The sequence below is a fragment of the Phyllostomus discolor genome, chromosome 9, assembly GCF_004126475.2.
Source record: "Phyllostomus discolor isolate MPI-MPIP mPhyDis1 chromosome 9, mPhyDis1.pri.v3, whole genome shotgun sequence".
NCBI lineage: Eukaryota > Metazoa > Chordata > Mammalia > Chiroptera > Phyllostomidae > Phyllostomus > Phyllostomus discolor.
In genome coordinates this window covers 17,581,877-17,606,875 of record NC_040911.2, presented here as the reverse complement: position 1 = coordinate 17,606,875, position 24,999 = coordinate 17,581,877, and the positions used below count along the sequence as shown (strand labels likewise).

At 43.2% G+C, this 24,999-nt stretch overlaps 1 protein-coding gene across 2 annotated transcripts in view; it reads right to left on the bottom strand.

Annotated features, from left to right (window-relative positions):
- The window catches only part of DYM (dymeclin), a 268,561-nt gene that overhangs the window by 200,513 nt on the left and 43,049 nt on the right, over positions 1–24,999 (bottom strand). For both annotated transcript variants that reach the window (XM_028524939.2, XM_028524938.2), the window contains exons 4-6: positions 23,196–23,289; positions 22,107–22,240; positions 8,886–8,958 (exon numbers count right to left, since the gene is read on the bottom strand). In XM_028524939.2, the coding sequence (XP_028380740.1) occupies positions 8,886–8,958; positions 22,107–22,240; positions 23,196–23,289 (301 nt within the window). The remainder of the gene's footprint in view (positions 1–8,885; positions 8,959–22,106; positions 22,241–23,195; positions 23,290–24,999) is intronic.

Below are 24,999 nucleotides of genomic sequence, written 5' to 3'. Positions count from 1 at the left end.
TTTCCTTGAAATACAGTTCAACAAGCAAAAAGAGCTCTTAAAATTATCCTAAAAACTCAAAAATTAATATGAATTGCTAAGATGGATACATAATAATAAAGCAACTATACTTTTTAATAGGTTATGTGGATGTCTGAAATGCAATCATACCAACTTAAACACTACATTCGTAAGAGGAGGAGCAATGAGTGAAGACAGCTCTCAGGAATTAGACATGACTGCTACACCTTCATGAAAAGTTAGCAATGTCTCTTAAGTATATGAAAGATATTCAACCTTGCCTGTGATGAGAAAATGCAAATAAAAATCACACTCTGATTTCCATTTTTAACTTACAAAAAAAATTATAATATACGATATTCACAAGGCTCTATGAAATGGTTTTGGTGGGGCTATAATTGGTTTAATCTTTGCAGGAGGCAATTTTTATCAAACTTATCATATTTTTATCAGATTTTAAAATGTATGTATTTCATTTCAATTCTAGATTTATATGTAAGTATATATGCATAAAGGGCATTTGTGGTATGTAGTACATCCAGACGGTGGAATATTATTCGGCACTGAAAAGAAATGAACTATTAAGTCATGAACATGGGGGAACCTTAAGTATATATTTACTGCTAAGAGAATGGAGCCACCTGAAAAGGCTACTCTATGGCTCTGACTACAGGCCAGCCTCAAAAAGGCGGAGCTATGGAGCCGGTGAAAGGATCAGTGGTGGGCAGGGGTCAGAGTGGGTGGAAGGGATGAACAGGTAGAGCACAGAGGCTGTTCCGGGGACTGAAACTAATTTTATGATACTGTAATGATGGATGCATGTCATTATACATTTGTTACACCCCCAGAACATACAACACCAAGGCCCTGGCTGGGTAGTTCAGTCCCAAAACGCCAAGGTTGCGAGTTCAATCCCAAGTCAGGGCACACAGAAGAATCAACCAATGAGGCCCTGGCCAAGTGGCTCAGTTGGTTACAGGGTGTAGGTTGCGGTTCAATCCTCAGTTGAGGCACATAGACAAGAACCAACCAATGAATGCATAAGTAAGTGGAATAACAAATCACTGTCTCTCACTATCTCTCTCTCTCTCCCTCTCCCCCCCTTCCTCTCTCTCTCTCAAAAAAATAAAAATAAAAATAAAGAATCAACCAATGAATGCATAAGTGGAGCAACAAATCAAAGTGTCTCTCTCTCAAAACCAATAAGTCAAGATTGAAAAAAGAATGCACACCAACAGTGAACCCTACTTTACTCTCTGACGTTGAGTGATAATGCCATGTCGATATCGGCTCACTCACTCTAACGAATGCACTGCTCTGGTGTGTGTTCAAAGTGGGGGGTCTGTGCATGTGGGGGGTCAAGGGACGTATGGGAGCTCCGCACGGCTACGGTCAGTTCTGCTGTGAACCGAAAAATGCTCTGAAAAATACAGCCTATGAATTTTTTTAAAATAGTGTTATACTATTTAGAAATATAAAGGTAGGGTAATGGTAAAGGTTTAAATAAACTGCCAGAATAACTAAGAATTAAAAATGATTGTCTCTGGGGAAGAAAGGAACAAAAGGATAGAACAAAGAACATAAGAACATTTGTTTTCATCATAAGCCTTCTGCGCTATCTGATTTTTTCTCAAATCATGTGTGAACGACATTCACAATTCAAAATAACTGTGTCTGCATCGTGACTAGTATTAAATATCCAAATGCAATGTAATGTGGATTATGCCTGAAAAGAAATTACTTTGTAAAGAATTAATTTATAATTCATACAGGTGGCACAAAAAAAGAAAAAAATCAACCATTTGTTGACAGAATTAAAATTTGCACTTAATGTCAAGCCACCTCATTCATATTTTGCTATATGTGTATTAATAATAGTAAAAGATATAAACAAAAGCTTTCTGTACCAGTCTTGGTTTTTAAAAAGTAAAAATTCTTTGAAGACAGAGAGAGAGTCAGTGTTTTCGGGGCTAAGCTACCCTAAGCATCCTGCAAAGTGACCTTAGGAAAGTCACGTCCCCTCTCTCTACTTCAATCATATATATATATATATATATATATATATATAAACATAGGGCTAGGATAAGTTTTTTTTAAGCTTATAGTTCTAAAACTCCAATGAGTATGTGACTCTGAGTAGCCTGTGACTTACAAGGAAACAGGCATACGCAGTCAAAGTAACAGCCAGGACTTGAGACTCCGCTTCTGCTAATCTGTCACACCTAGTGCCAGGTCCTCCCCAGCAGCCAGGGAAACTCCCCCAAGCAGCCCACGCGGCAGGGGCGGGCTCAGTTCCCACATGGATGACTCAGCCTTGTTCTTCTGAATCCCGGGCAATCCTACAGCCTGTGATCACCACACTTGTTAATGGCTTTTTCCTGAGAAGTTTGAAATATGAAAAATAACTCAGAAGCAAATAAATTCAGTGTTTTCTTGAGTGCCCAGTGTGTGTAAGATATATACTGCAAAGCATTTTTTTAAATGTTTACGAAAGCATCTTCAAGTACACTTCTTCCGCCCTCAGCACTACCCTGAACAACAGGGTGGTGGCGAAAGTGCTGGACAGACCCCGCCCCGGGATGGCAGGCTCCCTCCCAGCTGCTGGCCCCTCTACTGCGGAGGAGGAGGACGTGAGGTGCTGAACCATCAACCTGCCTCGTGTTCCTTCAGTAGCCATGTGAACTGGTCTCCAAGCCGTGCACCTCAGCTTCCATATCTAAAATATTAAACCACCAAACTCGACATCTTCAAAAGTCCTTTCCAAGTGATGCTCTGTGAATGACTAACCCCAACTTCACAGTGAGAACGTCGAGGCTCAGGGGGACACTGACGGTCAGTGGTCCAGCCCTCACTCCAACCTTCTGGGTTCAGAGTCATGGTGGTTTTGCACTACAGAATACACTCTGCACTTTTCGGCAGTGGCCAGTGAAGCATTTATGAACAACCTGAGCACATGTCTTACAAAACAAACACTTGTGGTGGATAGATCTTGCTCAGATTTCTCCAATAAACCAGGTTAAGGTTTACATATTAAAATTTTTTTTATTATTTATTTATTTTAGAGAGGGAACGGAAGGAGATACAGAGAGAGAGAGAAACATCAATGTGAGGTTGCTGGGGATTATGGCCTGCAACCCAGGAATGTACCCTGGCTGGGAATCGAACCTGGGACACTTTGGTTCCCAGCCCGTGCTCAATCCACTGAGCTACGCCAGCCAGGGCGCTACATATTAAAATTTTTAACTGGGATTTTTTTTCCCTGTGAGGCACCAGAAATCCATTTTTAAGCTAAAAAGCTATTATGAGCTTAATATAAAAAGCTGTAATGGTACCTGAAAACACTGTCACCTTTAATCCAGTGCTGGTAACGTCATAAATGCCTAATTCCACCAGAAGCTAGACTAGAGCTTTACCTGACGGCACCTCAAACTTGAACGCTGACTTGCTGCAGCCACACCCACCCTGGCAAGACCGCACTGGGGAAGTATCTGGGCATCAACGTGCAGGGCTGCGGGAAGGCCCCCTCCCAGCACTGAGGCCCCTCCCTGCTGACCGTGGAGCTCTCCACATCCTTCACTCTCCTCCAGCAACTGGCAGACTTCAGAAGGAGACTGCTCGTGGCTCTGCAGGTTCTAGGACCATGGACTCACTGTTAGCACCAAAAATTTCCAATATTCAAATCTTCCACAGTATGACCGCTAAGCCAACAGCATTAGTCTAACAGGGTTAAATCAATGTGCATTTGATATCATTTTATTGCATTTCAAAAATCCTGTGGGTAAAGTGAATTTTATAAAGATTCCTAATCATTTTTATTCCTCCTCAAATACTTCCAAAGTGGATTTTAGAGAAATAGCTTTAAAAATACATACTGTTCTTTTATACCCTGATACACAGGGAACCGTAAACCTGATCAAGCCTTTACTCCTGCTGACATTCAAGTCTCTACTCCACCGAACAACACAGCTTCTCCACCTCTAATTCCCCACAAGCTCTCTGCCCTAATCAAACTAATGCAGTGTGTTCTCATTCCCAGGTGGGCCCTATCCAGCTCCTTTCTGCCTCTTTAATGACCTAGCCACTGCTAATCACTACAACTCGAAACGATGGTAGGATTCATCAACTGTTCCTCTTCCTGGGCTGTGTCTGTCCACCCCTTCGAAGGGCACGCTTTTCTTTGCCCAGGGCCTAGTGCAGTACAGGCACACAGTATATTCACGATACATTTTTTGAGAATGAACTCAATGAAAAAGAAATTATTATACTGTGAAGGGATAACCTGGGGATTTCTGAGATATAAACTGATTGCCCCTAACCTAAATGACCCCACACTAATCAACATTTGTAACTAATTAATCTACCATTTCCTTAAACGTTGTTGGATGTTATTTCCCAAGGGTTTCAGTTTCCAGGAGACCCCTTCTACCACTAATGTCTACACGACATCGAATTTTTATGACACGATGCACCAGCTGCAAAGGGCTTGGAGCCCGTACACGTGCAAGGAACACGCCTTGGCACGATGTCGTGTTTCCGTGCAGACACGATGCTGGAAACAAGCAGAACTCTGTCAGCGCACTGGATGGGCTGTGCCCCTACTGACTCACTGAATCATCGGTTTTTCGGGAGTCAGGCTACTCTGAGTTTGGTGCCACAGCCGTGAGCAAAACAAATGCTGGCACAGAGGCGTCTGTGTTTTCATGGAGCTCGTCGCATTCTAACTTTGAGAAATACAAATAGACAATATGAAACATAGGGATGAATATTCCGACAGAAATGAAAGCCTGATAAAAGGACAGAGTGAGAGGGGTGCTGTTTTGGGGTAGGTAGAGCGGCTGTTCCTAAGATGCAGCCCTCTGATCAGAAAGAAGCTTGAAGTGAGAACATGAGCCACGCAGGTGTCTGAGGGGAGATGTCCAAGGGGAAAGAAGAAGGAAGGGCAAAGGCCTTGGAGACAGGAGGGGATTGGCAGGTTCCGAATTAGCAAGGACAGCAGCGCGGCTGAAACAGAGTGAGTGAGCGGTGTGGGTGGACGGGGCTAACAGACAACCCCGTGTGCTCGAGCAGCAGACAAAGTCCCACCACAAAAGGCAGACACACACACCACCCTCCCCCAGGAAAGGCAGTGCAGGCAGCCGGTTACAAACATCTCACCTTTACCAGTCCTCATTTACAGAACCAGGTAAGGTTTTTAGATCAAACTGTAACTCAGACATCTGCAAATCAGGGCCAGGCTGGGAATGAAGCCGTCCCAGCGCTCAGAGTTCTCGGGCTGCTGAAGGAGAACACAGACTCACGACAGACCTAGAGGAAGAGGCTGTGTTTCGCCCAGACCAACAGAGAGTCCCGCTCCGTCCAGGGCAGTGGCACTAGGGAAAAGGGGCAGGGCCATTCCTGACAATGGCACCATCACTAACAGCTAACAAGGATCGCTCCGAAACAACTCCAGCAACAACAGACAAAAAGGCATAAGAGGAAAAATATGCATTTCTAGTTCTCAAAATAACGTCTCCTTCATAATTAGAAAACATTACAAGCAGTCTCCAAGACAGGGGTGTCCAACCCACAGCCCGAGGGCTGCCTGGCCCAGCATGGCTATGGATGAGACCCAACACAAATCTTAAATTTACTTAAAACCTTTTTTTTGCTCATCAGTTTTTGTTAGTGTTTGTGTATTTAATGTGTGGCCCAAGGCAACTCTTCTTCTTCCAGTGTGGCCCAGAGATGCCAGAAGGTTGGACACCCCTACAACACATAAGTGTGGGGTCCACACAATCCAACTGCTTCTGAGGCTGGGCCCCCTCAACTCCACCCCTGGGTCTCAACTCAGCCGTCGCGGCAACACTGAGAACCGACACACTGCTCTGCTCTCTGAGTGTTCTGCTTTCAACTCTGTCCCGCCAACCCTGTTTTTTCTATCATCCTCTCTATTAGTGTCTTGAGAAAAATACCTGTATCTTTCTTTATTCCTTTTGCACTCACTTCCTTGAGATCGAGCAGGTATAATAATTAAAGACAAGCCTTTGATTTTGGAAGACATTTCAATTGTAGTGGGATCAACCCAATACACACTGAAAAATGTCAAATCATGATAATCTTTAAACATATAAATGCTGAGAGGAGTTAAGGAATTCTGTAAGATTTTAATCTGACTTTGAAGATTGACATCTCAGAGAATTAGTATTTTATTAAGAAATCCAAACAGAAAAGCCATATCAACAAATAACTAGTTAAAAGTCAATTTTCATCACACATAATTCCTTCAAGTTCTGGGAATTTATCTAAACTACTGCAGTGGTCTTGTTCTCTTAATACTAAAGTATCATTTAAAACTCAGTTTACAGATCTCTAAGTATCTATCTACGTTCTTGGTAATGACTTGCTTTCAATGTTAAAAGTGATTTCACGGTCTCACAAGAAATGTGTCAGTGAGCTCGGAGTCCCCCTCGGTGGCCGCTGGAATGGGGCTCCCCTCGCTGTGCACACAGCAGCGCAGCACCGGCAGGCCAGCGCTGACGGGCAAGTTTACAGCAAGGCAGACGATGCTCAGGGAGAGCATCCCGGTCTCCGTGTGCTCCCATTCCTTCTTAAATCGTAAGCGGATCCGCAACACTGCACCACAGTTACAGGAGATGAAACACTGAAGGAGTAGTTTGGTTTCACATGGAAACGGTTACCAAGACAAACCTTCTTGGGGGATGCAGTTCCAAGAATATTAAATCATGAGAAATTGTTTCAGCAGCTGGTTAAAGCTGAGTGTACATAACACAAGACATCTGGTTGTCTGTGCATTTTCAGTTCATTTAAAAAGTATAAACACATTAAAACACTGACATGTCTGATATATTAACACTGTCTGCTTGCTCCCCAAGAGTATTGAAGTGGCTGGTCTAGTCGGTGCACTCATGGCTTATTTACTATTTCCATCCCCTTAACTTCAAGATACTTTGTCAACAAAGGAAAAAAAATGTACTCATTTAGAAGATACGGCTGGTCTTTGTAGGAACATGATGTAACAGAGGTGGTGCTGTTTTAAAGATTGAGTGTGGAGCACACGAAGCATCACACGTGATGACAAGTAAACAGCAGACGACATGCGCCCCCTCCCCCATTTGACCGTATCCAACAGAAGCCTAACCACAGAGGCCTAAGCAAAATAAGGGTTTCTTTTTTCACGTAATCAGAAATCCAAAGATAAGCAGTCAGTGTAATCATTCCATAACATCATCAATGCCCCACGCTCCCAGGACACTGTCCCTTGCGCGTGGTGGTCACCATCACGTTTTTAAGACGGCCTCAGTGCTGCCTGCACATTCCAGGAAGGAAGCGGGGGACGAAGAGCAAACAGCACGTGCTCTACGAGCTCGTGACTTCTGTTCACGTGAATTGACCCAAACTGTCACGGGGCCACACTTTGGGCACATTCAGTTCCCAAGGTGCCTAAAAACTGGGCTGGGCGCCCACACAGTACAGGAGATCCACTGGAAAGGAAGGTGACAGAAGGACGTCCGGCATGCTAACACCGAAGTATGTCACAGAGTTCCACGTGCACGGGACACCTCCCTCCCCTTCCTACCAGGCAGGGGACTCCTCAGGCACCTCAGCCCTGCCTTCCCAGCTGCTCGTCACCGGGTCACTAGGCCAGGCCACAGCAGGGCTCGGTGGTTCTCCTTCCTAAAGCCACACTGTGATTCTGGGTGCCGCACTTACACACGAGGGAGGTCAGGAGCCCGATTTTCACAAACTCCGTCTTTCCTCTTTGGACTGTCGGCAAATAGCACATTTCCATCGACATCCCCACGAAGACTGAGATTCTCTGACGATGTCTTTAAATCCACTTCTTTATTTTAAAAATAATTTCTTTGAAATATGCATTCTCAACAAGGATGATATTATCTCCCCACCCCACACAAAGAATACAAATTAGTTCTTTGAGGTGAAAAACATCTCAGATATTATAATGATTTGTGGCCCTCCGAAGGCAAGAAGGAATTAAGAAAAAAATATCTAAAAGGGCTCCTTGGAGAGACAATTCAAAAAAAAGGCTGATAGTAACTGCTTTAAAAGAACAAACATTTTGAGCATGCTGGACTTGTATTCAGTTGCCGTGACAGAAATCCAGCACAGTAAACAAACGTGGGTCTATTTTTCTCACACGAGGAGTCCCAGAGGCGACAGGGGCCTGGAGGCCTGAACTTGGTGATTTGGGTCGGCTGCTCAATGGCATCGGAGAATTCCCTGCGAGTCTCTGGGCGCACGGCGCTGAGACGGCTGTGGAACCCAAGACCATGCCCACGTTCTGGCCGCAGGAAAGCGGGCCGTCCAGAACGGAAAGGCAGGCCCCCCAGCTGAGGCAGGGTCCCTCGAAGAGCTTCACTCACCCTTCATTGGAGAATTCCCCCTACATCTCAGTGCCCAAGTCCAACTTCAAGGAAAGATGGATATGACAATCCGACCTCGCCAAAAATGGCCAGAAACAAAGCCAGGAAGTCGAAACGAAGGGAAGAGCAAGTCATGGGCGAACAACTAGCTGTGTCGACTGCACGTGAATCGGCCTCAAACTGCTTCTCTCCCAAACCCAAGGCTATAGACACCTGTGAGATCTCTTATTACGGGAGACCAATCTAATTCTGTGCCTACCGTATGCTTAGTATTGCTAAGAGTCTGACTGTTTTCCTCTCGAAACTCCAAATTCTTGCTCGGATGATGGATAGTCAGTTTAAATACTATTAGGCAAGAACGATGAAAGAACGCCACGAATGTACGACCCTTCAAAGGCACGCATGAAAGTACTTTACCAGGACCCACAGACTCTTCAATGTGACCAGCTGCCAACTTCAATATACAAAGAAGATAAAACAAACCCTGGCGTGGCCAGGACTTACAAGAGTGGGATGTCGGTGATCAGCTGCATCAGACAGCAGACTAGTTCTTCCAAAAGGTCCTCTGAGTCAGAACCTGGGGAGACACATAAAAAGTTTGTTAACTAAGTATAAAATAGAATGGAGTTGTTTAAAAATTCAGCTTCTATTCCTAATGACAGTAAGATTGGTAATTATCACATAAACTCAGACATTAATGTCGACCTCTGAGTAAAATCCAAATCACGCGCAAGTCAGCATCTACTGTGATTTTCATCTAGTAGAGGAATGCTGAACATCAGCTGGTAATTACATAGTTTTTAACGCTTGAATGGATCTTATAACTTCCGTAGGCCAGTAGTTTTCAAACTTTTTATACTACACTATGTCTTTTAAATGAAATCTTACACTAAAGTCAAATATATAAAATACAGTAAAAAAATCAAGCTGTCCTAGCCAGTTTGTTTGAATCAGGAGTAGAGGACCTGTATTCCCTCCCCGCTAAAAATAACTGAACTTGACCTTCTTGATAGACCTCAAAGAACCTTTTCTGAACCCGTGGGAACGCCATAGATCACAGACTGAAACTGTGTAAGAAGCCAAAAACCTCTTTACAGACAAGAAACCGAAGGTAAAATGGATTTCCAAGTCACAGAACAAGCGGCAGAGGCAGGCTGCAGATGGCCGTCCCGATGGAAATGTCCCTGTGTCCCAAACTGCTCTTAGTGACTTCTGGCTTTGGACAAAACTGACACTCCTACTCCCGACAATTCTTTCCCCCCCTCCATTCCTGTGGCACCTCATCTCTACCCCCCTCTCTTTCTATTCATTCCCAGTATCCACTTCCTCAGAACACCCTTCAACTATTGGGGTGCTCCCCAGAGTTCCACCATTGGCCTTCTTCTCCTCTCCGCACTCCCCAGGATCTCCTTTATCAGTCTTCCCTCATAGGCTGGTGATTCCTCAGTCTACGGTTCTCCTCTTGGTCTCTCCACTGGACGGCACATCCTCGGACCCAGCTATCTGCTGGTCATCGCCACGTAGACGCATCGCCACTACTCAAAGCTCAGCACGGCCAAACTGAACTCAACTGTCTCAACGCTTCAAATCCGCTTATCTGTTCTTCAGTCTCCTGTCTGGTGTTGCTGCAGTGACCCCAAACCCCAAACATGGACTACTCTGCTACTCGGCTCAGGGTCCCCTCAGCTCCAGCCACCTCTGTGCTTCCTCTTCTCCTCATTCCATGTCATGCCTTCATTCATGATTTCATGATCTCAGTTCAGTTAAGCAAGCTCACTACATTAAAACTCCCTTTTGAACCTTCCTACTAGTATTTCTTATAAGTTTATTCCTCTCTAATCTAAATTCCAGACTGTTATCAGAGGGACCTAACTAAATCCCATCCTTTCAGTCTCCTGGCTTAGATCTTTTCAGTTGCTTTAAACTGATGGCTACCACGTACCTGAAGAAACGCCAAGCTCCAGAGTACAGCATGCCAGACCCTTCAGGACACAGGCCCTGCATCCCTTCCTAGTTTGATCCCGCACCATGATTCCTTCACGATTCATATGCCAGTGATACCAACCTCCCTGCCACCTGCCACCTTATGCCTTCCCTCTGCCTGGAATGCCCTCCAACAACAGAAACCTAATTTTTTTTTTAAAAAAGGCAACCTTTATCCATCTGAACCATCCTAAGTCTTCACTTCCTCCATAAAACCCAACTCTCTTGCCTGGCCTTGAATAAAAATAACCATCTAAATGACATCCATGCCTTGTGCATATCTTTCACTGCATATTTTGGTTGTATTATGTCACAACTTCTCTCTATATGCAATCAGGCCCCTATCGGACTCTGTACTTGTCAAGGATGATAACGGACAAAGACCTTGGCATGTGATGAGCTGAACCCAGCTGTCCAAGTAAAAATCTAATGGTTATTTCCAAAGCATCCAAGTACTTGGGGTCTCAGAAAAGTTCAGCAGTTCTTTTTCCTAGACCGTGATCACCTGGTAGTCAGAAATGCTGAAGAAACCCCTTCCTGCCTTGCCATCAATAGAACTGGCGCAATAACCCCCTGAGGGGTGAGTGCCAGCTCGAAGAGAACATTAAATCACACCCATCGAGGCTTAGAAGAATACACAGCAAGAATCAGTTCAATAACCTCATTAAATCTCACTCTAAGAGGTAGGCATAGTAGCTCAATGAGTGAAGAAAGTAAAACAAGGAAATAAGTAACATTTGTCTCTGAGGCTACACAATAAGGAGCAGATCTAACTAAAAGCCTTCTCGTTGTCAAAGATGCCCAACATAACCCATGTGAGTAAACAACCTACCCAACAAGCTGATTTGCTAACATATAATATGAACTCAATACATGTTTATTAAACCATCATTCCGTGGCTCATCCTACAGAATGACGTGACCTAACCCAAAAAGAGCATTTAATATAATTCATTAATTCATTAAAGAAGATTTCAGACCAAATGAGTTATCCCGTTTAATAAGATGCCCCTGTTCAGCCGACCAGCCATTAGTGTTTTAAAAGAGGAAGGTGAAGGAATAAGCGCTCAGGACCCAAAGATGGTGCCTGGTTGTTTGTTTTTCTTCCAGGGGTTTAAATACATCTAATTTTTAACTCTTAAAATGATGAGATTGTTTTATTCTTCCTCCAAAGGTGTAAACACATCTACTTTTCAAATCTGGAAACAGTGACTTCCAGTCAGATGGAGGTGTAGGCAGACATGCTTCGCCTCCCCGCACAACCACACAGAGAAATACAACTGTATCACAGAACAAAGAACAATCAGAGCTGTCAGAAAACTGACCTGTATGGAAGTCCGACAACCAAGGATTTAGAGAAGACCCTGTCATCCAGATGGGTAGGAGGGGCAGAGTCGCAGAGATGGGCCACAGTCACCTCTCTGTGGTGCAAAGAGGTGGTGACAGCAGCAAAATGGGCAGCACCACGTCCATGTGTGGTGGATAAAAACTGGGAGGGACACCCTGGGAGCAAGCGAACCCAGCCCCGGGTCAGACTGCACAGCCCAGGGTTCCAGCTCGGGAAAGACTGGTCCCCATAACTTTGGGCTGTATAAACCAGTGGGCATTGGGGAAGTGGAAGAAACTGCCAGATTTTCAGAAAAGTCCCTTTAAAGGGTCCACACAGACACAGAACATATGCAAACCTACCCACTCTGGGACTCACCACCAGGGCAACAGCTGGAAGGGCACCAGTCACATATGGGAAGTGGGTGAAGTGACTGGAAATGGGGCAATTGCTGGGCAAACCTCCAGATGCCAGGTGATCTCGAAGCCCTCCCCCCGAAGAGACACAAAGTGGTGAAGCAGGTCTAAGGCTCCACCCCACACAATTTACAGGTGCCTTTTCTAAGACAGGGAGTCAAAGCAGCTCTACCTAATGCACAGAAACAAACACAGGGAGGCTGCCAAATTGAGGAGACAAAGAAATATGGCCCAAATGAAAGAACAAAACAAAAGCCCAGAAAAAGTACTAAACAAAATGAAGATAACCAACCTATCAGATACAGAGTTCAAAACACTGGTGATCAGGATGCTCAAAGAACTCATTGAATACAGTAAAAACATAATGGAACAAATGACGGTTACACTAAGTGAAATAAAGAAAAAGCTACAAGGAACCAATAGAGGAGAGGAGGAAGTCAAGAATCAAATCAATGATTTAGAACACAAGGAAGGAAAAAGCATTCGAACAGAAATACAGGAAGAAAAAAAGAATTCAAAAAAATTTATGATAGGCTTAGGAATTTCTGGGAAAACTTTAAACATACTGACATCCAAATTATAGGGGTGTCAGAAGGAGAAGAGGAAGAGCAAGATGTTGAAAACTTATTTGAAAATGTAAGGAAAGAAAACTATTCTTATTTGGCGATGGAAACAGACGTACATGTCCAGGAAGTGCAGAGAGTCCCAAACAAGGTTGACCCAAAGAGGACCACACCAAGACACATCATAATTAAAATGACAAAAATTAAAGATAAGGAGATAATCTTAAAAGCAGCAAGAGAAAAGGAGAGATTTACTTATGAAGGAGTTCCTGTAAGACTATCAGCTGATTTCTCAAAAGAAAAACTTTGCACGCAAGAAGGGAGTGGCAAGAAGTATTCAAAGTGATGAAAAGCAAGGACTACAACCTAGGTTACTCTTTCCAGCAAAGCTATCATTTAGAATGGAAGGGCAGATAAAGTGCTTCCTATACAAAGTAAAGCTAAAAGAGTTCATCACCACCAAGCCACTACTGTATGAAATGTTAAAGGGACTTATTTAACAAAAAGATCAAAACTATGAACATTAAAAAGGCAACAAATTCACAACTATCAACAACTAAATCTAACAAAACAAACTAAGCAAACAAACAGAACAGGAACAGAATCATAGATATGGAGATCTTTTGGAGTGTTATCAGCTGGGAAGGGGAACAGAGAGAATGGGGGAAAAGTGCAGAGATTAAGGAGCATAATTGGCAGACACAAAATAGACAGGGGGATGTCAAGAACAGTATAGGAAATGAGAAGCTAAAGGACTTACCATATATCCACGACCCATGGACATGAACTAAGGGGGAGATTGCTGGAGGGGAACGGAGTACTGGGCAGAGGGGGGAAAGGGCAAAAAATTGGGACCACTATAGTAGCATAATCAATGAAATACATATATATTTTTTTTAAAGTGACAAGAATTCTCTATTCAGTTTTATATGCCATCCAAATCATGACCTTGGCCAAGTTTACAGCTGGGTCAATTAAGGAGTATATTCACAACTTTGTTATCACTTTAACATAATAATGAAACTGATAAAAAAGATGTATTTCATACAAGTAAAAACGTAACACATCAGGGTCAAAACGCTAGCGAAATAAAAGACAAGAATAAATAACTTCCAGCTGAAAACTCTGACAACTTCCATTTACTTTAAAAAATAAAAACAAGTTGTGCAGAATACCATATGTTTGTTGCTGGGCTAATCTACAAGCAAATAACTGCACACCAAGTGAAGAGTGACAAGATTTGACTGCTTACCAGGTTTGACATTAAGCAAATCGCTCATACTATGCTATTTCCCAAGCAGTATTTATATCGTTCAGCTTTCATAGGAAGATAGATATCTTTCTTAGTTCCAATAAAAACAAGTAAATATAATGTCATCTGCCAACAATTAGAGCAAAACACTCAAGCATTTCTCACAAGAAGGATGATGTCAAAAGTCCTTGAAATTTGAACGACACAGCAAATTGAGTTTGCGCACGGGACCCTGCAGGAATTCAGTGTGTTTACTGTGACGTTAACAGCCCAGTTTTATCTCAGAAAATTTTAAGTTTACTCTATAGCTCCAGTCAAACGCTTTAGTATTTTAAACCTTAGCTGCTGGAGATAACGTAAACAGCGAACACTTACTGAGAACTCCCCCCTGGAGACGCCCTGCACTATTTCATCCCCTTCAGCCCACGCGAACCCTGACGACAGCTGTTGTGGGGTAAGTACGATGATCACGATTTTACAGACGAAGAATCGAGGCCCAGAGAGATCAGTGCACTTACAGTGAGCAGCAGGGCCCAGACTGAACCCAAATCCAGGCTCCGAAAGAAGGAAAAAGAAAAACCTAATGAGTTATTTTTAAAAACCTGGTTCTACACAAAGTTGGGGGAAAATCCAGTCAACCAACCATGTTTCACTGAAGACCCTAAATACAAACCTCTAGTAACTGAGGACTATGACCTACATTAGAGGAGAAATTTGAAATACCACATATTAGTTTATACATTGAGGTGATGTATTATACATTCACGACCCAATTTAGAAGTAATTTCAAACAATGAATAAATACAAAGTATTATTTTGACTATTATGCATCACAAGGTCACTGAAATCCCACCCCTCCTCCTAGGGCTCTCTCATTCCAAAGCCCTAACCCCGCTTCTCTGGTCTCTGTGAGCATCACCGGAGGAAGCAGCAAGCAGCAAAGGAAGACCTGTGGTACTCGCGGTCTAGCACACTTCCTCAAACCCACACCTGAAACTGAGCTCCGGTCCCTGCGCTTTCTGCCCAGCACCCATCCAGTGCCACGTGCTAAGACACCATGCTCTCATTTCGGACCTAGGGCGAGGACCAGAGAACAGCAGAGTAATACCATAATCAAATGTCTTCCATGGAAGTGGGAGGGGAAGAGAGGGAGAAAAGATATAAAAAGAGAAACACTCACTTGAAGACGGGGAGAAAACTGCACTTATAGAAAACAAAGTAGCCAGAAAAAAAGAAATGCTGGGTCATTTGAATCAGGTTACATGTAGTCATTAAAAGAAATATTAACAGAGAACTAATCTTTGTTGTTTCCTTTGCATTAACCAAGTCAAGCTGCCAGCTTCTCAGTGCCCCCCAATACCACACTGTGACGAACACAAGCACTAAAAACTCCATTAAAAATAACAGAGCTGTCCCCCCAAAACAAGTTAATAGTGTGCCTGACAACTTTAGAGCAAACATGATTTCTTTAAAATGGTAGGCGCATAGCTAGGTGACATTTGCTATAAATATATTCAGAAATCCATAGTGGAATCCATGTTACTGTCAGTTTTACTTGTGGAGCTAATGCTGGACTTACTATTCTACATTAAAAATCATATTTAAACTTCTAATTAGCAAATTCAAATATGCCTCTATAGATTAATCATAAATTAAGGAAAAGCAAATGGATTCCCTCTTTTCTAAAAATATTGATCTACATTTTAATGCATTACAATGTTTATAAGCCTGTGTCCCGTACCATTCCAATAAAATCTGCAGTAATTCTGGTTGCCTGCTATAATGGTGGTGGAACGGAAACGTTTCTAATTATCCTCAAGGAGAATACAGTCTACCACATTTCATTATAAAAAGTGCCTACGAGTAAGTTTAATTGATTTTATCCCACTGATAATATAAAAGAAAAGGAGAGAAAAGAGAGATCACTGATTACATGGCAAAAGAACAATTCAGGAGCTCCTAGAAGCACGTTATTTTTCTGCAAAGACAGACTGCAGTCTTATACATTAAGTATTCTAAAGGAATAAATAAGTCCATGCTTTCTTTTTTCTGAGTCACATTTTTTCAGCTATTGGAGTTTTTGGGGGGACGGGGGCATTACTCATCTATAATTAATGAAATTAAACTGTTAGGTTTTATATTAAGATAAAAATAAACAAAAAACAGAAACCCCTCACCCACCTACCACACACTTTCAGGTGTACCCCTGAGCTATAGCCTGCCCGGGCCCTGGGGACTAGCTCCAGGAAGGAAGAGCCGGGAAACCCAGCAGCCATGCGAGCCAGGCACCTGGCCACGGCAAAATCACAGCTGGCTGCACGGGACATTCGCCTCCATCACGTTAGTAAAATGAACACACCATGAGCTTTGAAACTCCAGAGCTTCAAAAGGTTTTAAGTCAGAGGGGGTTGGAAAGAAAACTGTCTGTTTTAGAAAAGAATGTTTACGGATCCTTAGTAATTTTTCCACAATTTCCTATCTCGTGTTTTTTTCTTCTGTTTTGATCTCTCCGAATTTGTCAGCTGTTTGGGATCCGTGGCCCTCCCTTCACCCGCCAGAGGGAGGCAGCCGCTGACAAAAGCCCCGCACACCTGGGTGCAGCAGGGCAAACGGTGGGCCCCCTGGGGGGTTCCCAGGGAACTATTTTACTGAGGGACAACCAAATGTCAGTAAGTCTCTTCCTTGTCTTTTTAAATATTTTTTTAATTTTTCAGTTACAGTTGGCATACAATATTATATTAGTTTCGGGTGTATGACCCAGTGATTGGACATTAGATAACTCACAAAGTGACCACCCCATAAATCAAGTACTCACCCAACACCACACAGTTACTGTAATTTTGTTGACTGTATTCCCCATGCTGTACTTTACTTTCCCATGACTACTCTGTAACTACCACTTTGTATTAGGTTGGCCAAAAGTCCATTACCTTTTTTCTGTACAATGGCTCTAGTAGTGCTTAGTTCTCTTTAGAGACCCTGGAAGATTCAGAATAGTGGTGGTCCTCCTAAATATTTTCCCTTTGTAAAATTATTTTCTGATTTTGCAAAGGCCATTTACTGGACTGGCCAAAAAGTCTGTTACATTTTTTTCCATACAGTGGCTCTAGTAGTGCTTAGCTGTCTTTAATTTCATTCGAAACAATTTTGTTAGATTATATTGTGACAGCTGTCATATCAGCGTGGATTTAAAAAAAATTAAAATTGGTGAATTTTTGTGCAGCCATTTTAATACTGAAGATGAAAGTAAGTACACTTTTCTGGCATACTATGCTTTACTATTTCAAGGAAGGTAAAAATACAACTGAAATACAAAAAAAGATTCGTGTGGTGTATGGCAACGGCGCTCTGACTGATGGAACATGTCGAAAGTGGTTTGTGAAGTCTCTTGGTACTGTTGACATTTTGGCCACAGAATTCTTAGCTATCGGGCTGTCTTATGCATTGGAAGATGTTTAGCAGCATCCCTGACCTCTACCCACTAGAAGTCAATAGCAGGAGATAGCCGACATACTCAAAATATCCAAATCAATTAAGTTATTGATGAAGATTAAAAACGTGTCTTTTATTTTATGGGAAAAATGTAACAGACTCTTTGGCCAACCCAATACTTCTTAATCCCCTCATCTCTTTCCTCCAGTCCCCTGACCGCACCCCTCCCTCACCCGCAACTCCCAGTTCTCCTGGGTGTCCATGAGTCTGTCTCGATTCTGTTTGTTCATGTATTCTGTTCTTTAGATTACACATATCAGTGAAATCATATGGTGCTTGCCTTTCTCTGGCTGACCTATTTCACTGAGCATACTACCCTCCAGGTCCGTCCATGCTGTCACAAATGTTAAGATTTCATTCTTTTTATGGCCAACTAATATTCCAGTGTATGTATGTACCACAGCTTTTTTTATCCACTCATCTATTGATGGGGCACTTGGGTTGCTCCCATAGTGTAGCTACTATAAATAATGCTGCAATGAACATAAGGGTGCACATATTCCTTTGAATGAGTGTTTTGGGTTTCTGAATAGACACTTCGCCAAAGAGGACATACTAAAGGCCAACAGACACATGAAGAGATGCTCAATGTCACTAATCGTCAGAGAAATGTGAATTAAAACCACAACGGGGTATCACCTCATACCCCTCAGAATGGTTATTACCAACAAATCTTCCTTGGTTTTGATTCATTTTCTCCAGAGGAGCATCCACTAACTTTCTGGAGGGAAAGGGAGTGGGGTGGGTAAAACTCTGGGGCCTGGAGTCTAGAAACCAAGACAAGGCATCTCCCTCTTCATTTGTAGCCTCTGTGCTTACAAAGCCCGTTTCTCAGTGTGCCACACCCTTCTCTGCGCCTGAGTCTGGTGCGGGAAAGCCATCCCACCAGCAGGAAAGCCCTCCACAGAGGGCGGGCAGACGCCAGTATCAGCCCGGGAGGGACGGTCTTCTGACAGCGCACGGCACAGCAGAGGGTGGGTGCCTAACTGCTTCTTCCCAGCAGTCCTCTTGGTTGTCTGCCTCTGGACACACCTGCTACTTCCAGCACCCAGGCCTTCCCAGGGCTCTGAGGAAAGAACTGGCTTTTTTCTGGCATTTAGCTTTCAGCTTTCACTGATCAGTTAAGTTCATTAGTCAATTTTCCGACATGTGAAATATTGTTAACACAGTATTCCCCTTCTTCCTCTTTAACCTAGTAATAAATTCAAAACTTTCACTAGTCCCTTACTGATTATTTTATTGGGGTTTCAAGAGAAAGCAAAGCTAATTGGGTATGTTGAACCCACTATGCTTGAGAGCGAACTCCACAAAATATTTGTAAAATAAATTTATATTGAACTATTTTACACCAAGGAAATATAGTTAAGCAAGTCTTTTACCTGAACTTGACAAGTCCCTAGTCTCTCTTCTCTGCACAAAGCCATGCTAATGGGTTACTACGCTCCGGACCCGTGTGCCTGGCTCCCACAGCTCCCGCCAGATGCCCTGCCCCCACTTTCCCCTCAGCACCCCCCCAGCTCCTGCCCCAGCGGAACACAGGCAGGACGCTCTTGCAAAGCAGACCTATCCCAGCCCCCTGCCCCGTGCTCCCAGTCCACATGCCTCCTCTTGGGGCCTTCCTTCCAGCTGATTTCTCCCCCTTTTATCCCTTCTGTCTCCACTCAATCTCCACAGGCTCCTTCCCTCATTTAAAAAATTAAAACACATTTGTAAAGAAGCTGTAATTGCCTTCTACTGGCAGTATAGTGGCGTTATTACTCCAAAGGTCCCTCCTGTACAAAACAACTAGTTCTTGGCTAACATATACTTTTTAGTGCATTGATGGGCTTCCAGAAAGCAACAGACATCTCCGAGGGCCCAGCACCATAACCAGAAAGAACCACCAGGGGACAAACCTTGGCTTGCACCCAGGGAAAAACGCCGAGCAGCAGGCAAACTCCAGGGCAGGGGGCCCTGAGGAAGAATGCCAGCACGGAGCCAACTCAGGGAGGCCAGGCCTTCAGCCGGCGGAACGGAGGGAGCCGACCCTGAGATGCCACAGTAAGCCAAGAACTGCTGAACGAGGACAAAGTGGACTCGTCCCTTATCTGGGGCCTCATATGAGGACGAAACAGAAGCTCGCAGGCAACATCATCAAATACAGCAGGAAACAAACCACCGTAAGTGCCTGCGGAAACCAACAGCAGGTCTGGTCCCCTGAGGGCTGAAGATATTGTACAGGGTAGAGCAACAGTAGGTTTTCAGTTGTGAGTACACGAAACAGAGTTATTCTTGTATTATTACTTACTAATTACTGTGTTGTTTTCCATACGAACAGCCGTAAACCTACTTTTGCCCCACCCCCATTATGAGATACAAAATGTAAAAAAATGTCAGTTATTGCATTGGCAAGAATGGGGCACAATCCCAAGAGAGAGGAAAGGAAAACTCGCACTGAAGGCGAAGGGAAAGTGGAAACGATTTTGGGGCACTTCCCAGTTTTGCCGAGGGCGGGCTTTGTCCCCACCGACTCGTCTCAAAGACGTGGAACAGTGGAGAGAGCTTGCTTCACATAATGATGCAATTCTCCCTGGCAACTGCTCTACCACCACATCACACACAGCCTATGGGAAAACGTTCACATGTGAAATCCTCACAAACTTCCATTATGAACTGAAAGCTTATTGAAAGTCGCATCACCCTCATAGAGATGGCTCCCTAAATATGCCAATGAGATTCATTCAATCACAGAAGTACTACGTGGCTGTAATAAACAAAAAAAAAAAACCCCAGTACACTGTGCTCACTCAACAACCTTAAAATGCCTCAGTTGACTTTGCTTACCTGTTGGCAGATGGTTCTCTACTTCTGTCAATTCACCCTTCAAACGACCTGTACTACTGTATTAACTGTCCCTAAGTAGTCCTTCACATACCAGATTCAGATATTCATTTATTGTCAGCTGATAAATGGACATTTTCACCTACTGCATAGTAAGGTTCCATATTTCCCCATTCAACAATATCTGTGTAATCATTTCACTGCATCTCACTCTTGTAACTTGTAAAAAGACATTGGCAGAAAATACAGAAAAGACTTATACTGTGTGATAAGAAGTAGAAGCCTCAAACTAACAACATGTAAGGCTAAGATGAAAAGAATTACGTAAGTTGAGAACAGCAAGGCTTTAACCTTAGAAAGACAACCACTGGACGTAGGCTGGTGGGCCGACAGGGAGCTCGCTGTAAAGGAAAAGGACCAGACTGAGAGAGATGTGTAAAACCCGAATGCGGGCCACACGAGAGGATGGCGTGTCGGTGCGCACACAGAGCTTCCGATCATCAGGCCTCACAGATGGTCCCCCCGGTGAGACAACCATCCCGGCAGTGTGGTCACGGCTGGAAAGATGTCATTTTTACACTGCCCACCTAGGGTGCTCACAAACCAGGCTTCTCAAGCTCGATATGAGTGGCGAGTGCAGGTGCAGAGAGAGTGTTCCAGGAAGACATGTGCCCTCCCAAAAGCACGGTGTATCCTCTAGTGCATCAATTTTACTCAGTAAGTAATAAAAACCAATTTTATATTAAAAGAGATGATACTGTGTTCAATAAACGTATAATACATGCACAGTTTTATAACAATGCCAAACAAAGTGTTAAGTTTGCAGGTGCTGCTTGGACTACCCTCTTAGGCCCCACGGGGATGAACACTCACTCCATGTTGCAGCTAGGACTTCCCGGAAAGGTCTGCAACTCCCTAGGGGCACTATGTTTCGGCACTGTTTGTCCCACAAAAACAAGGCCTAGCACGAGCAAGACTAACACATGCAAGACACAATTCGATTAAAAGCTCCATCTTTTTAAACATTGTCAGAGTAGGGAATTAAACATAGTCATGTCTTAAAACTCACAATCAGTGTCTAGGGCTCTGGGTAGGAAAGAAAACCCAGTAAGGGCAAAGGCGTGTTTTTTAAAATGAACGCAGGAAACTCGGGGCAATACTGCCTTTGCCCTCAAAAGGGAGGACATGTAGCTTTAAGGGTAAAAGCAAAACACTGTATTCCCCATAGTGCAGATGTTAATAATCCCATTCTCTTCTTTTAACGCTAAGACACGAAACACAAGCAGCTGACCGTGAAAACTACAGGCCCTCTTAACTGCTAGCAAAAAAAAAAAAATCTCTGCAATACCAGGAGAAAATAGTAACCTGTTCCTGTATCCTCAGAGAAGGGGGACCAACAGCAGCATCAGAAAACGGTCCTTGAAAACGCTGTTTCTGGTCAAGCAGCCCCAAAGACAGCCAGACTCAGAGACTGCCGTCACACCCTATGACAGCGCCTTTGATACCTATGCATCTGCAATTCTGATCAGCTGTTTCACTTAATAAGGCATTGCCCTGGTGATAATATTTAAACTGACATCTGTTTCCTGAAAGGAATACTTGTGATTTTTTAAAATTTTCCGTATGCATGGAAGTCAAAATACATAAAAGTCTCAATCCTACCGGCTTCTTTATTTAAAAAAAAAAGAAAAATATTGAGAGCCTTGGCTCTTCTGTTTAAACTAACAGGAAGAAAGAGTGGCAGTGTCAGCTTATTTAATAATGAAAATTACAAGGAAAAGTGGAATTTTCAAAATTATACTTCCATCCCTGAAACTGTGTGCTTACGGGTTACACATGCCTTCCCCAGCACATACTCAAAGGCAATACTTACTGTAACTGCCGGGAGATTTTTCTTCGTAGGTGAAATGAAGTAGTAACTCCTCCTCCGACATCTCACAAATGAACACTTTCAGCAAATAGCAAATAATAAACAGAGCGTTGTGTGTCTGCCAGATGAAGATGTGACTGGAAAGGGACAAGAGTCAATACTTAATGGTCAGCACAATCCATTTACTTCCGGTTCATGACTTCTTCATGCCATCTCAGCCACTCTGCCCACTGTTTGCACCGTCAGAACAATGTGCATATCTCCAGATGGATCATCAACCAGTGATATCTACTGGAGTTTAACTCCTGTTTCATTCCATGTATTTTACATAGACGATCAATTAGTAAAAACATTTTCCTTTAGGCATGACTGCTCTTTGTTCTCTAACTTATAGCTGTCCCACACACAGGCAATTCAAAGAAAAGACTAATGAAATTAAATATATATATATTACCATAAAGGGAATATATGCAAATATATAACCAAAATTTTAAATGAGGGATCATCAGGAGCACAGCACAATACCTGCTATCTGTATTAATAACCATGAACTCACACATTTTAACTGGACTCAGTATAATTTGTTTGAAAGTTGGGCAATGAACAATCTTTTGTAAGAACTGGCCAGAAAAAAAAATGCCCAAGTGCATAAAGGTTAGCTTTCCATTGCATCTAGTATAAAACAATATCTACTCTGAACCTTCTTTCATCTACTATGAAAGAAATTAAGAAAATACATGTGGAATGAAATAATACTCAAACTTCAATCATTATTTAAACTAGATATGACCAACAGTGATAATGGGCAGTAATTACCTTTTTAGTGCTAAGTACATCACTATTAATCTTCTTAAACAATATATTCCTAAAGATTCTCTAAAATGCTGAAATCAAACAGATTCCAGAATTCGTCATCTCACTCCAAGGACCCAGACAGCAAAGTGAAACCTCTCTTTTACTTTTCCCCTGTAATGAGAAGGGGAATTCCTTTATGCTTTCACAAGACCACCATCATAATCGATTTCTACCCTTGGATGAAAAACATTCACACTGTTAAATATGGAAAGAGCAGGACTTAATCAGCCAACTTACTTCTGACATTCTGCTGAAACTTTTAGTTCTTTGGTTCTAGAAAGGAAGACCTTAATTAATGCACCAAGGTTTCCTGTTCGAGGATTGTTTTCAACTGCAAGAGAAGATTTTAAAAAGTTAAAATTAAGAACTAAAATCAGAGTGAGCATATCATAACATTTATAAAGCCAAAGTCAAACTGAAGTCACTCGTGGGCCCACCTTACAGTCGGCAAGCAATGAGAAAAACTGCTGGTTGCTTACAGTCTTTTCTGAACAAAAACTAATACACGAGGTGACCCGACAGAAACAGTAGGAGAAAGTAACCATCTCACCTGAGAATTCAAAACTGCAAAGAAAGGATGTGATTGTGAACACACACGCACAACTGACACACACACACACACACACACCATTTTCTTTAGAAAAGCAGATGTTAAGAAAACTCAAAAACTGATCATATTTATCTGCAGTATATGGAATATAATAAACCATAAAGGTTAAAATGGCTCAGATGATCACAAATTATTCTCATGTAAAATACAAAGACACATAAAGAAAGCAATGTGGTCAGTGGAAGCTAGCTGACCAGGCAAAATTTTAAAGAATTTGTTGAAAACTTTTGTCAGTTTAAAAGGCGGGCGTTTCAGCGAAGCCAGCCTGGAAAACCGAGAGAAGGCCGCACTGGGACTAGAAGACCTGGCTTCTGGGCCCACGCCTGTCATCATGGAACACTGAGCCACAGACCAGCTACTGGTGTTCGCTTCTCCACCTCCACCCGCTCACCTGTACGAGAAACACCGCTGACACATGGTGCACAGTGCACACAATACGCTTTACACACACGGCCTACTTGAACCCTCAGACTACACGGTGGCACCTCCATTTAGGGACCCTCACTGCAGGCTGCACTCGCTCACAGGCACCTCCTTGACTCCTGACTCGAATCCTGGGCTCTCAACTGCGCCATCCCAGCCCCCCGTAATCAAGGAACCAGATTCCATGAAACTATAGAGTTCTATCAGGCTGCAGAGCAAGACACAGGTGGCGGTTAATACTGTGTGTCAACCTGACTAGGCCGCAGGACGCCCGGATAGCTGGTTAAACCTTATTTCTGGGAGTGTCGGTGAGAGCGTCTCTGCCCTTGAACTGGTGGTGTCCTGAGTACAGCAGACTGGCGTTCCCACTGAGGCCCAAAGAGAAAGCGTCGGAGGCGGGCTGAATTACCTCTCTGTGCCTGACAGCCGGGCTGAAACTCTGGTCTCCTGCTGCCCTTGCACTGGGGCTTGCAACACTGGCTTTCCTGGTGCTTGGGCCTTTGTTCTCGGACTGGGATTTATTAACACCCTTGACTTTCCTGGGTGCCCCAGCGGGCAGACAACAGATGCTGGGACTGCTCGGCCCTCACTGTCTGTGAGCCAATTCCTTACAATAAGTTTCATGTAGATATAGGTATAGCTACAGACCCACCCTATGGGTTCTGTGGATTCTGTTTCGCCGGAGAACCCTGGCTAACAAAGTATGAATGCACAGCGGTTAACGATTCGTCCTGAGAGAGAGACTATTTAGTCAGCACCTTCCATTTCACTGGTGGAAGGAAAAGAAGTCCGGAAAGGCTAAGTATTGGGTCCCAAGCCAACAATATGTTAGTGACGAATACCCAGTCTTTTCACTTTAACAATGGTTCTCTAACTGTGAGATTCCACAATTCCAGGTATTTGTTTCACTTTTGAAATGTTTTTAACCATTTTGAAAACCAGAAATGCAAACACACACATTGGCTAAGAGAATTCATTTTTATGCAGACCTGAAAATTATGCTTTTGC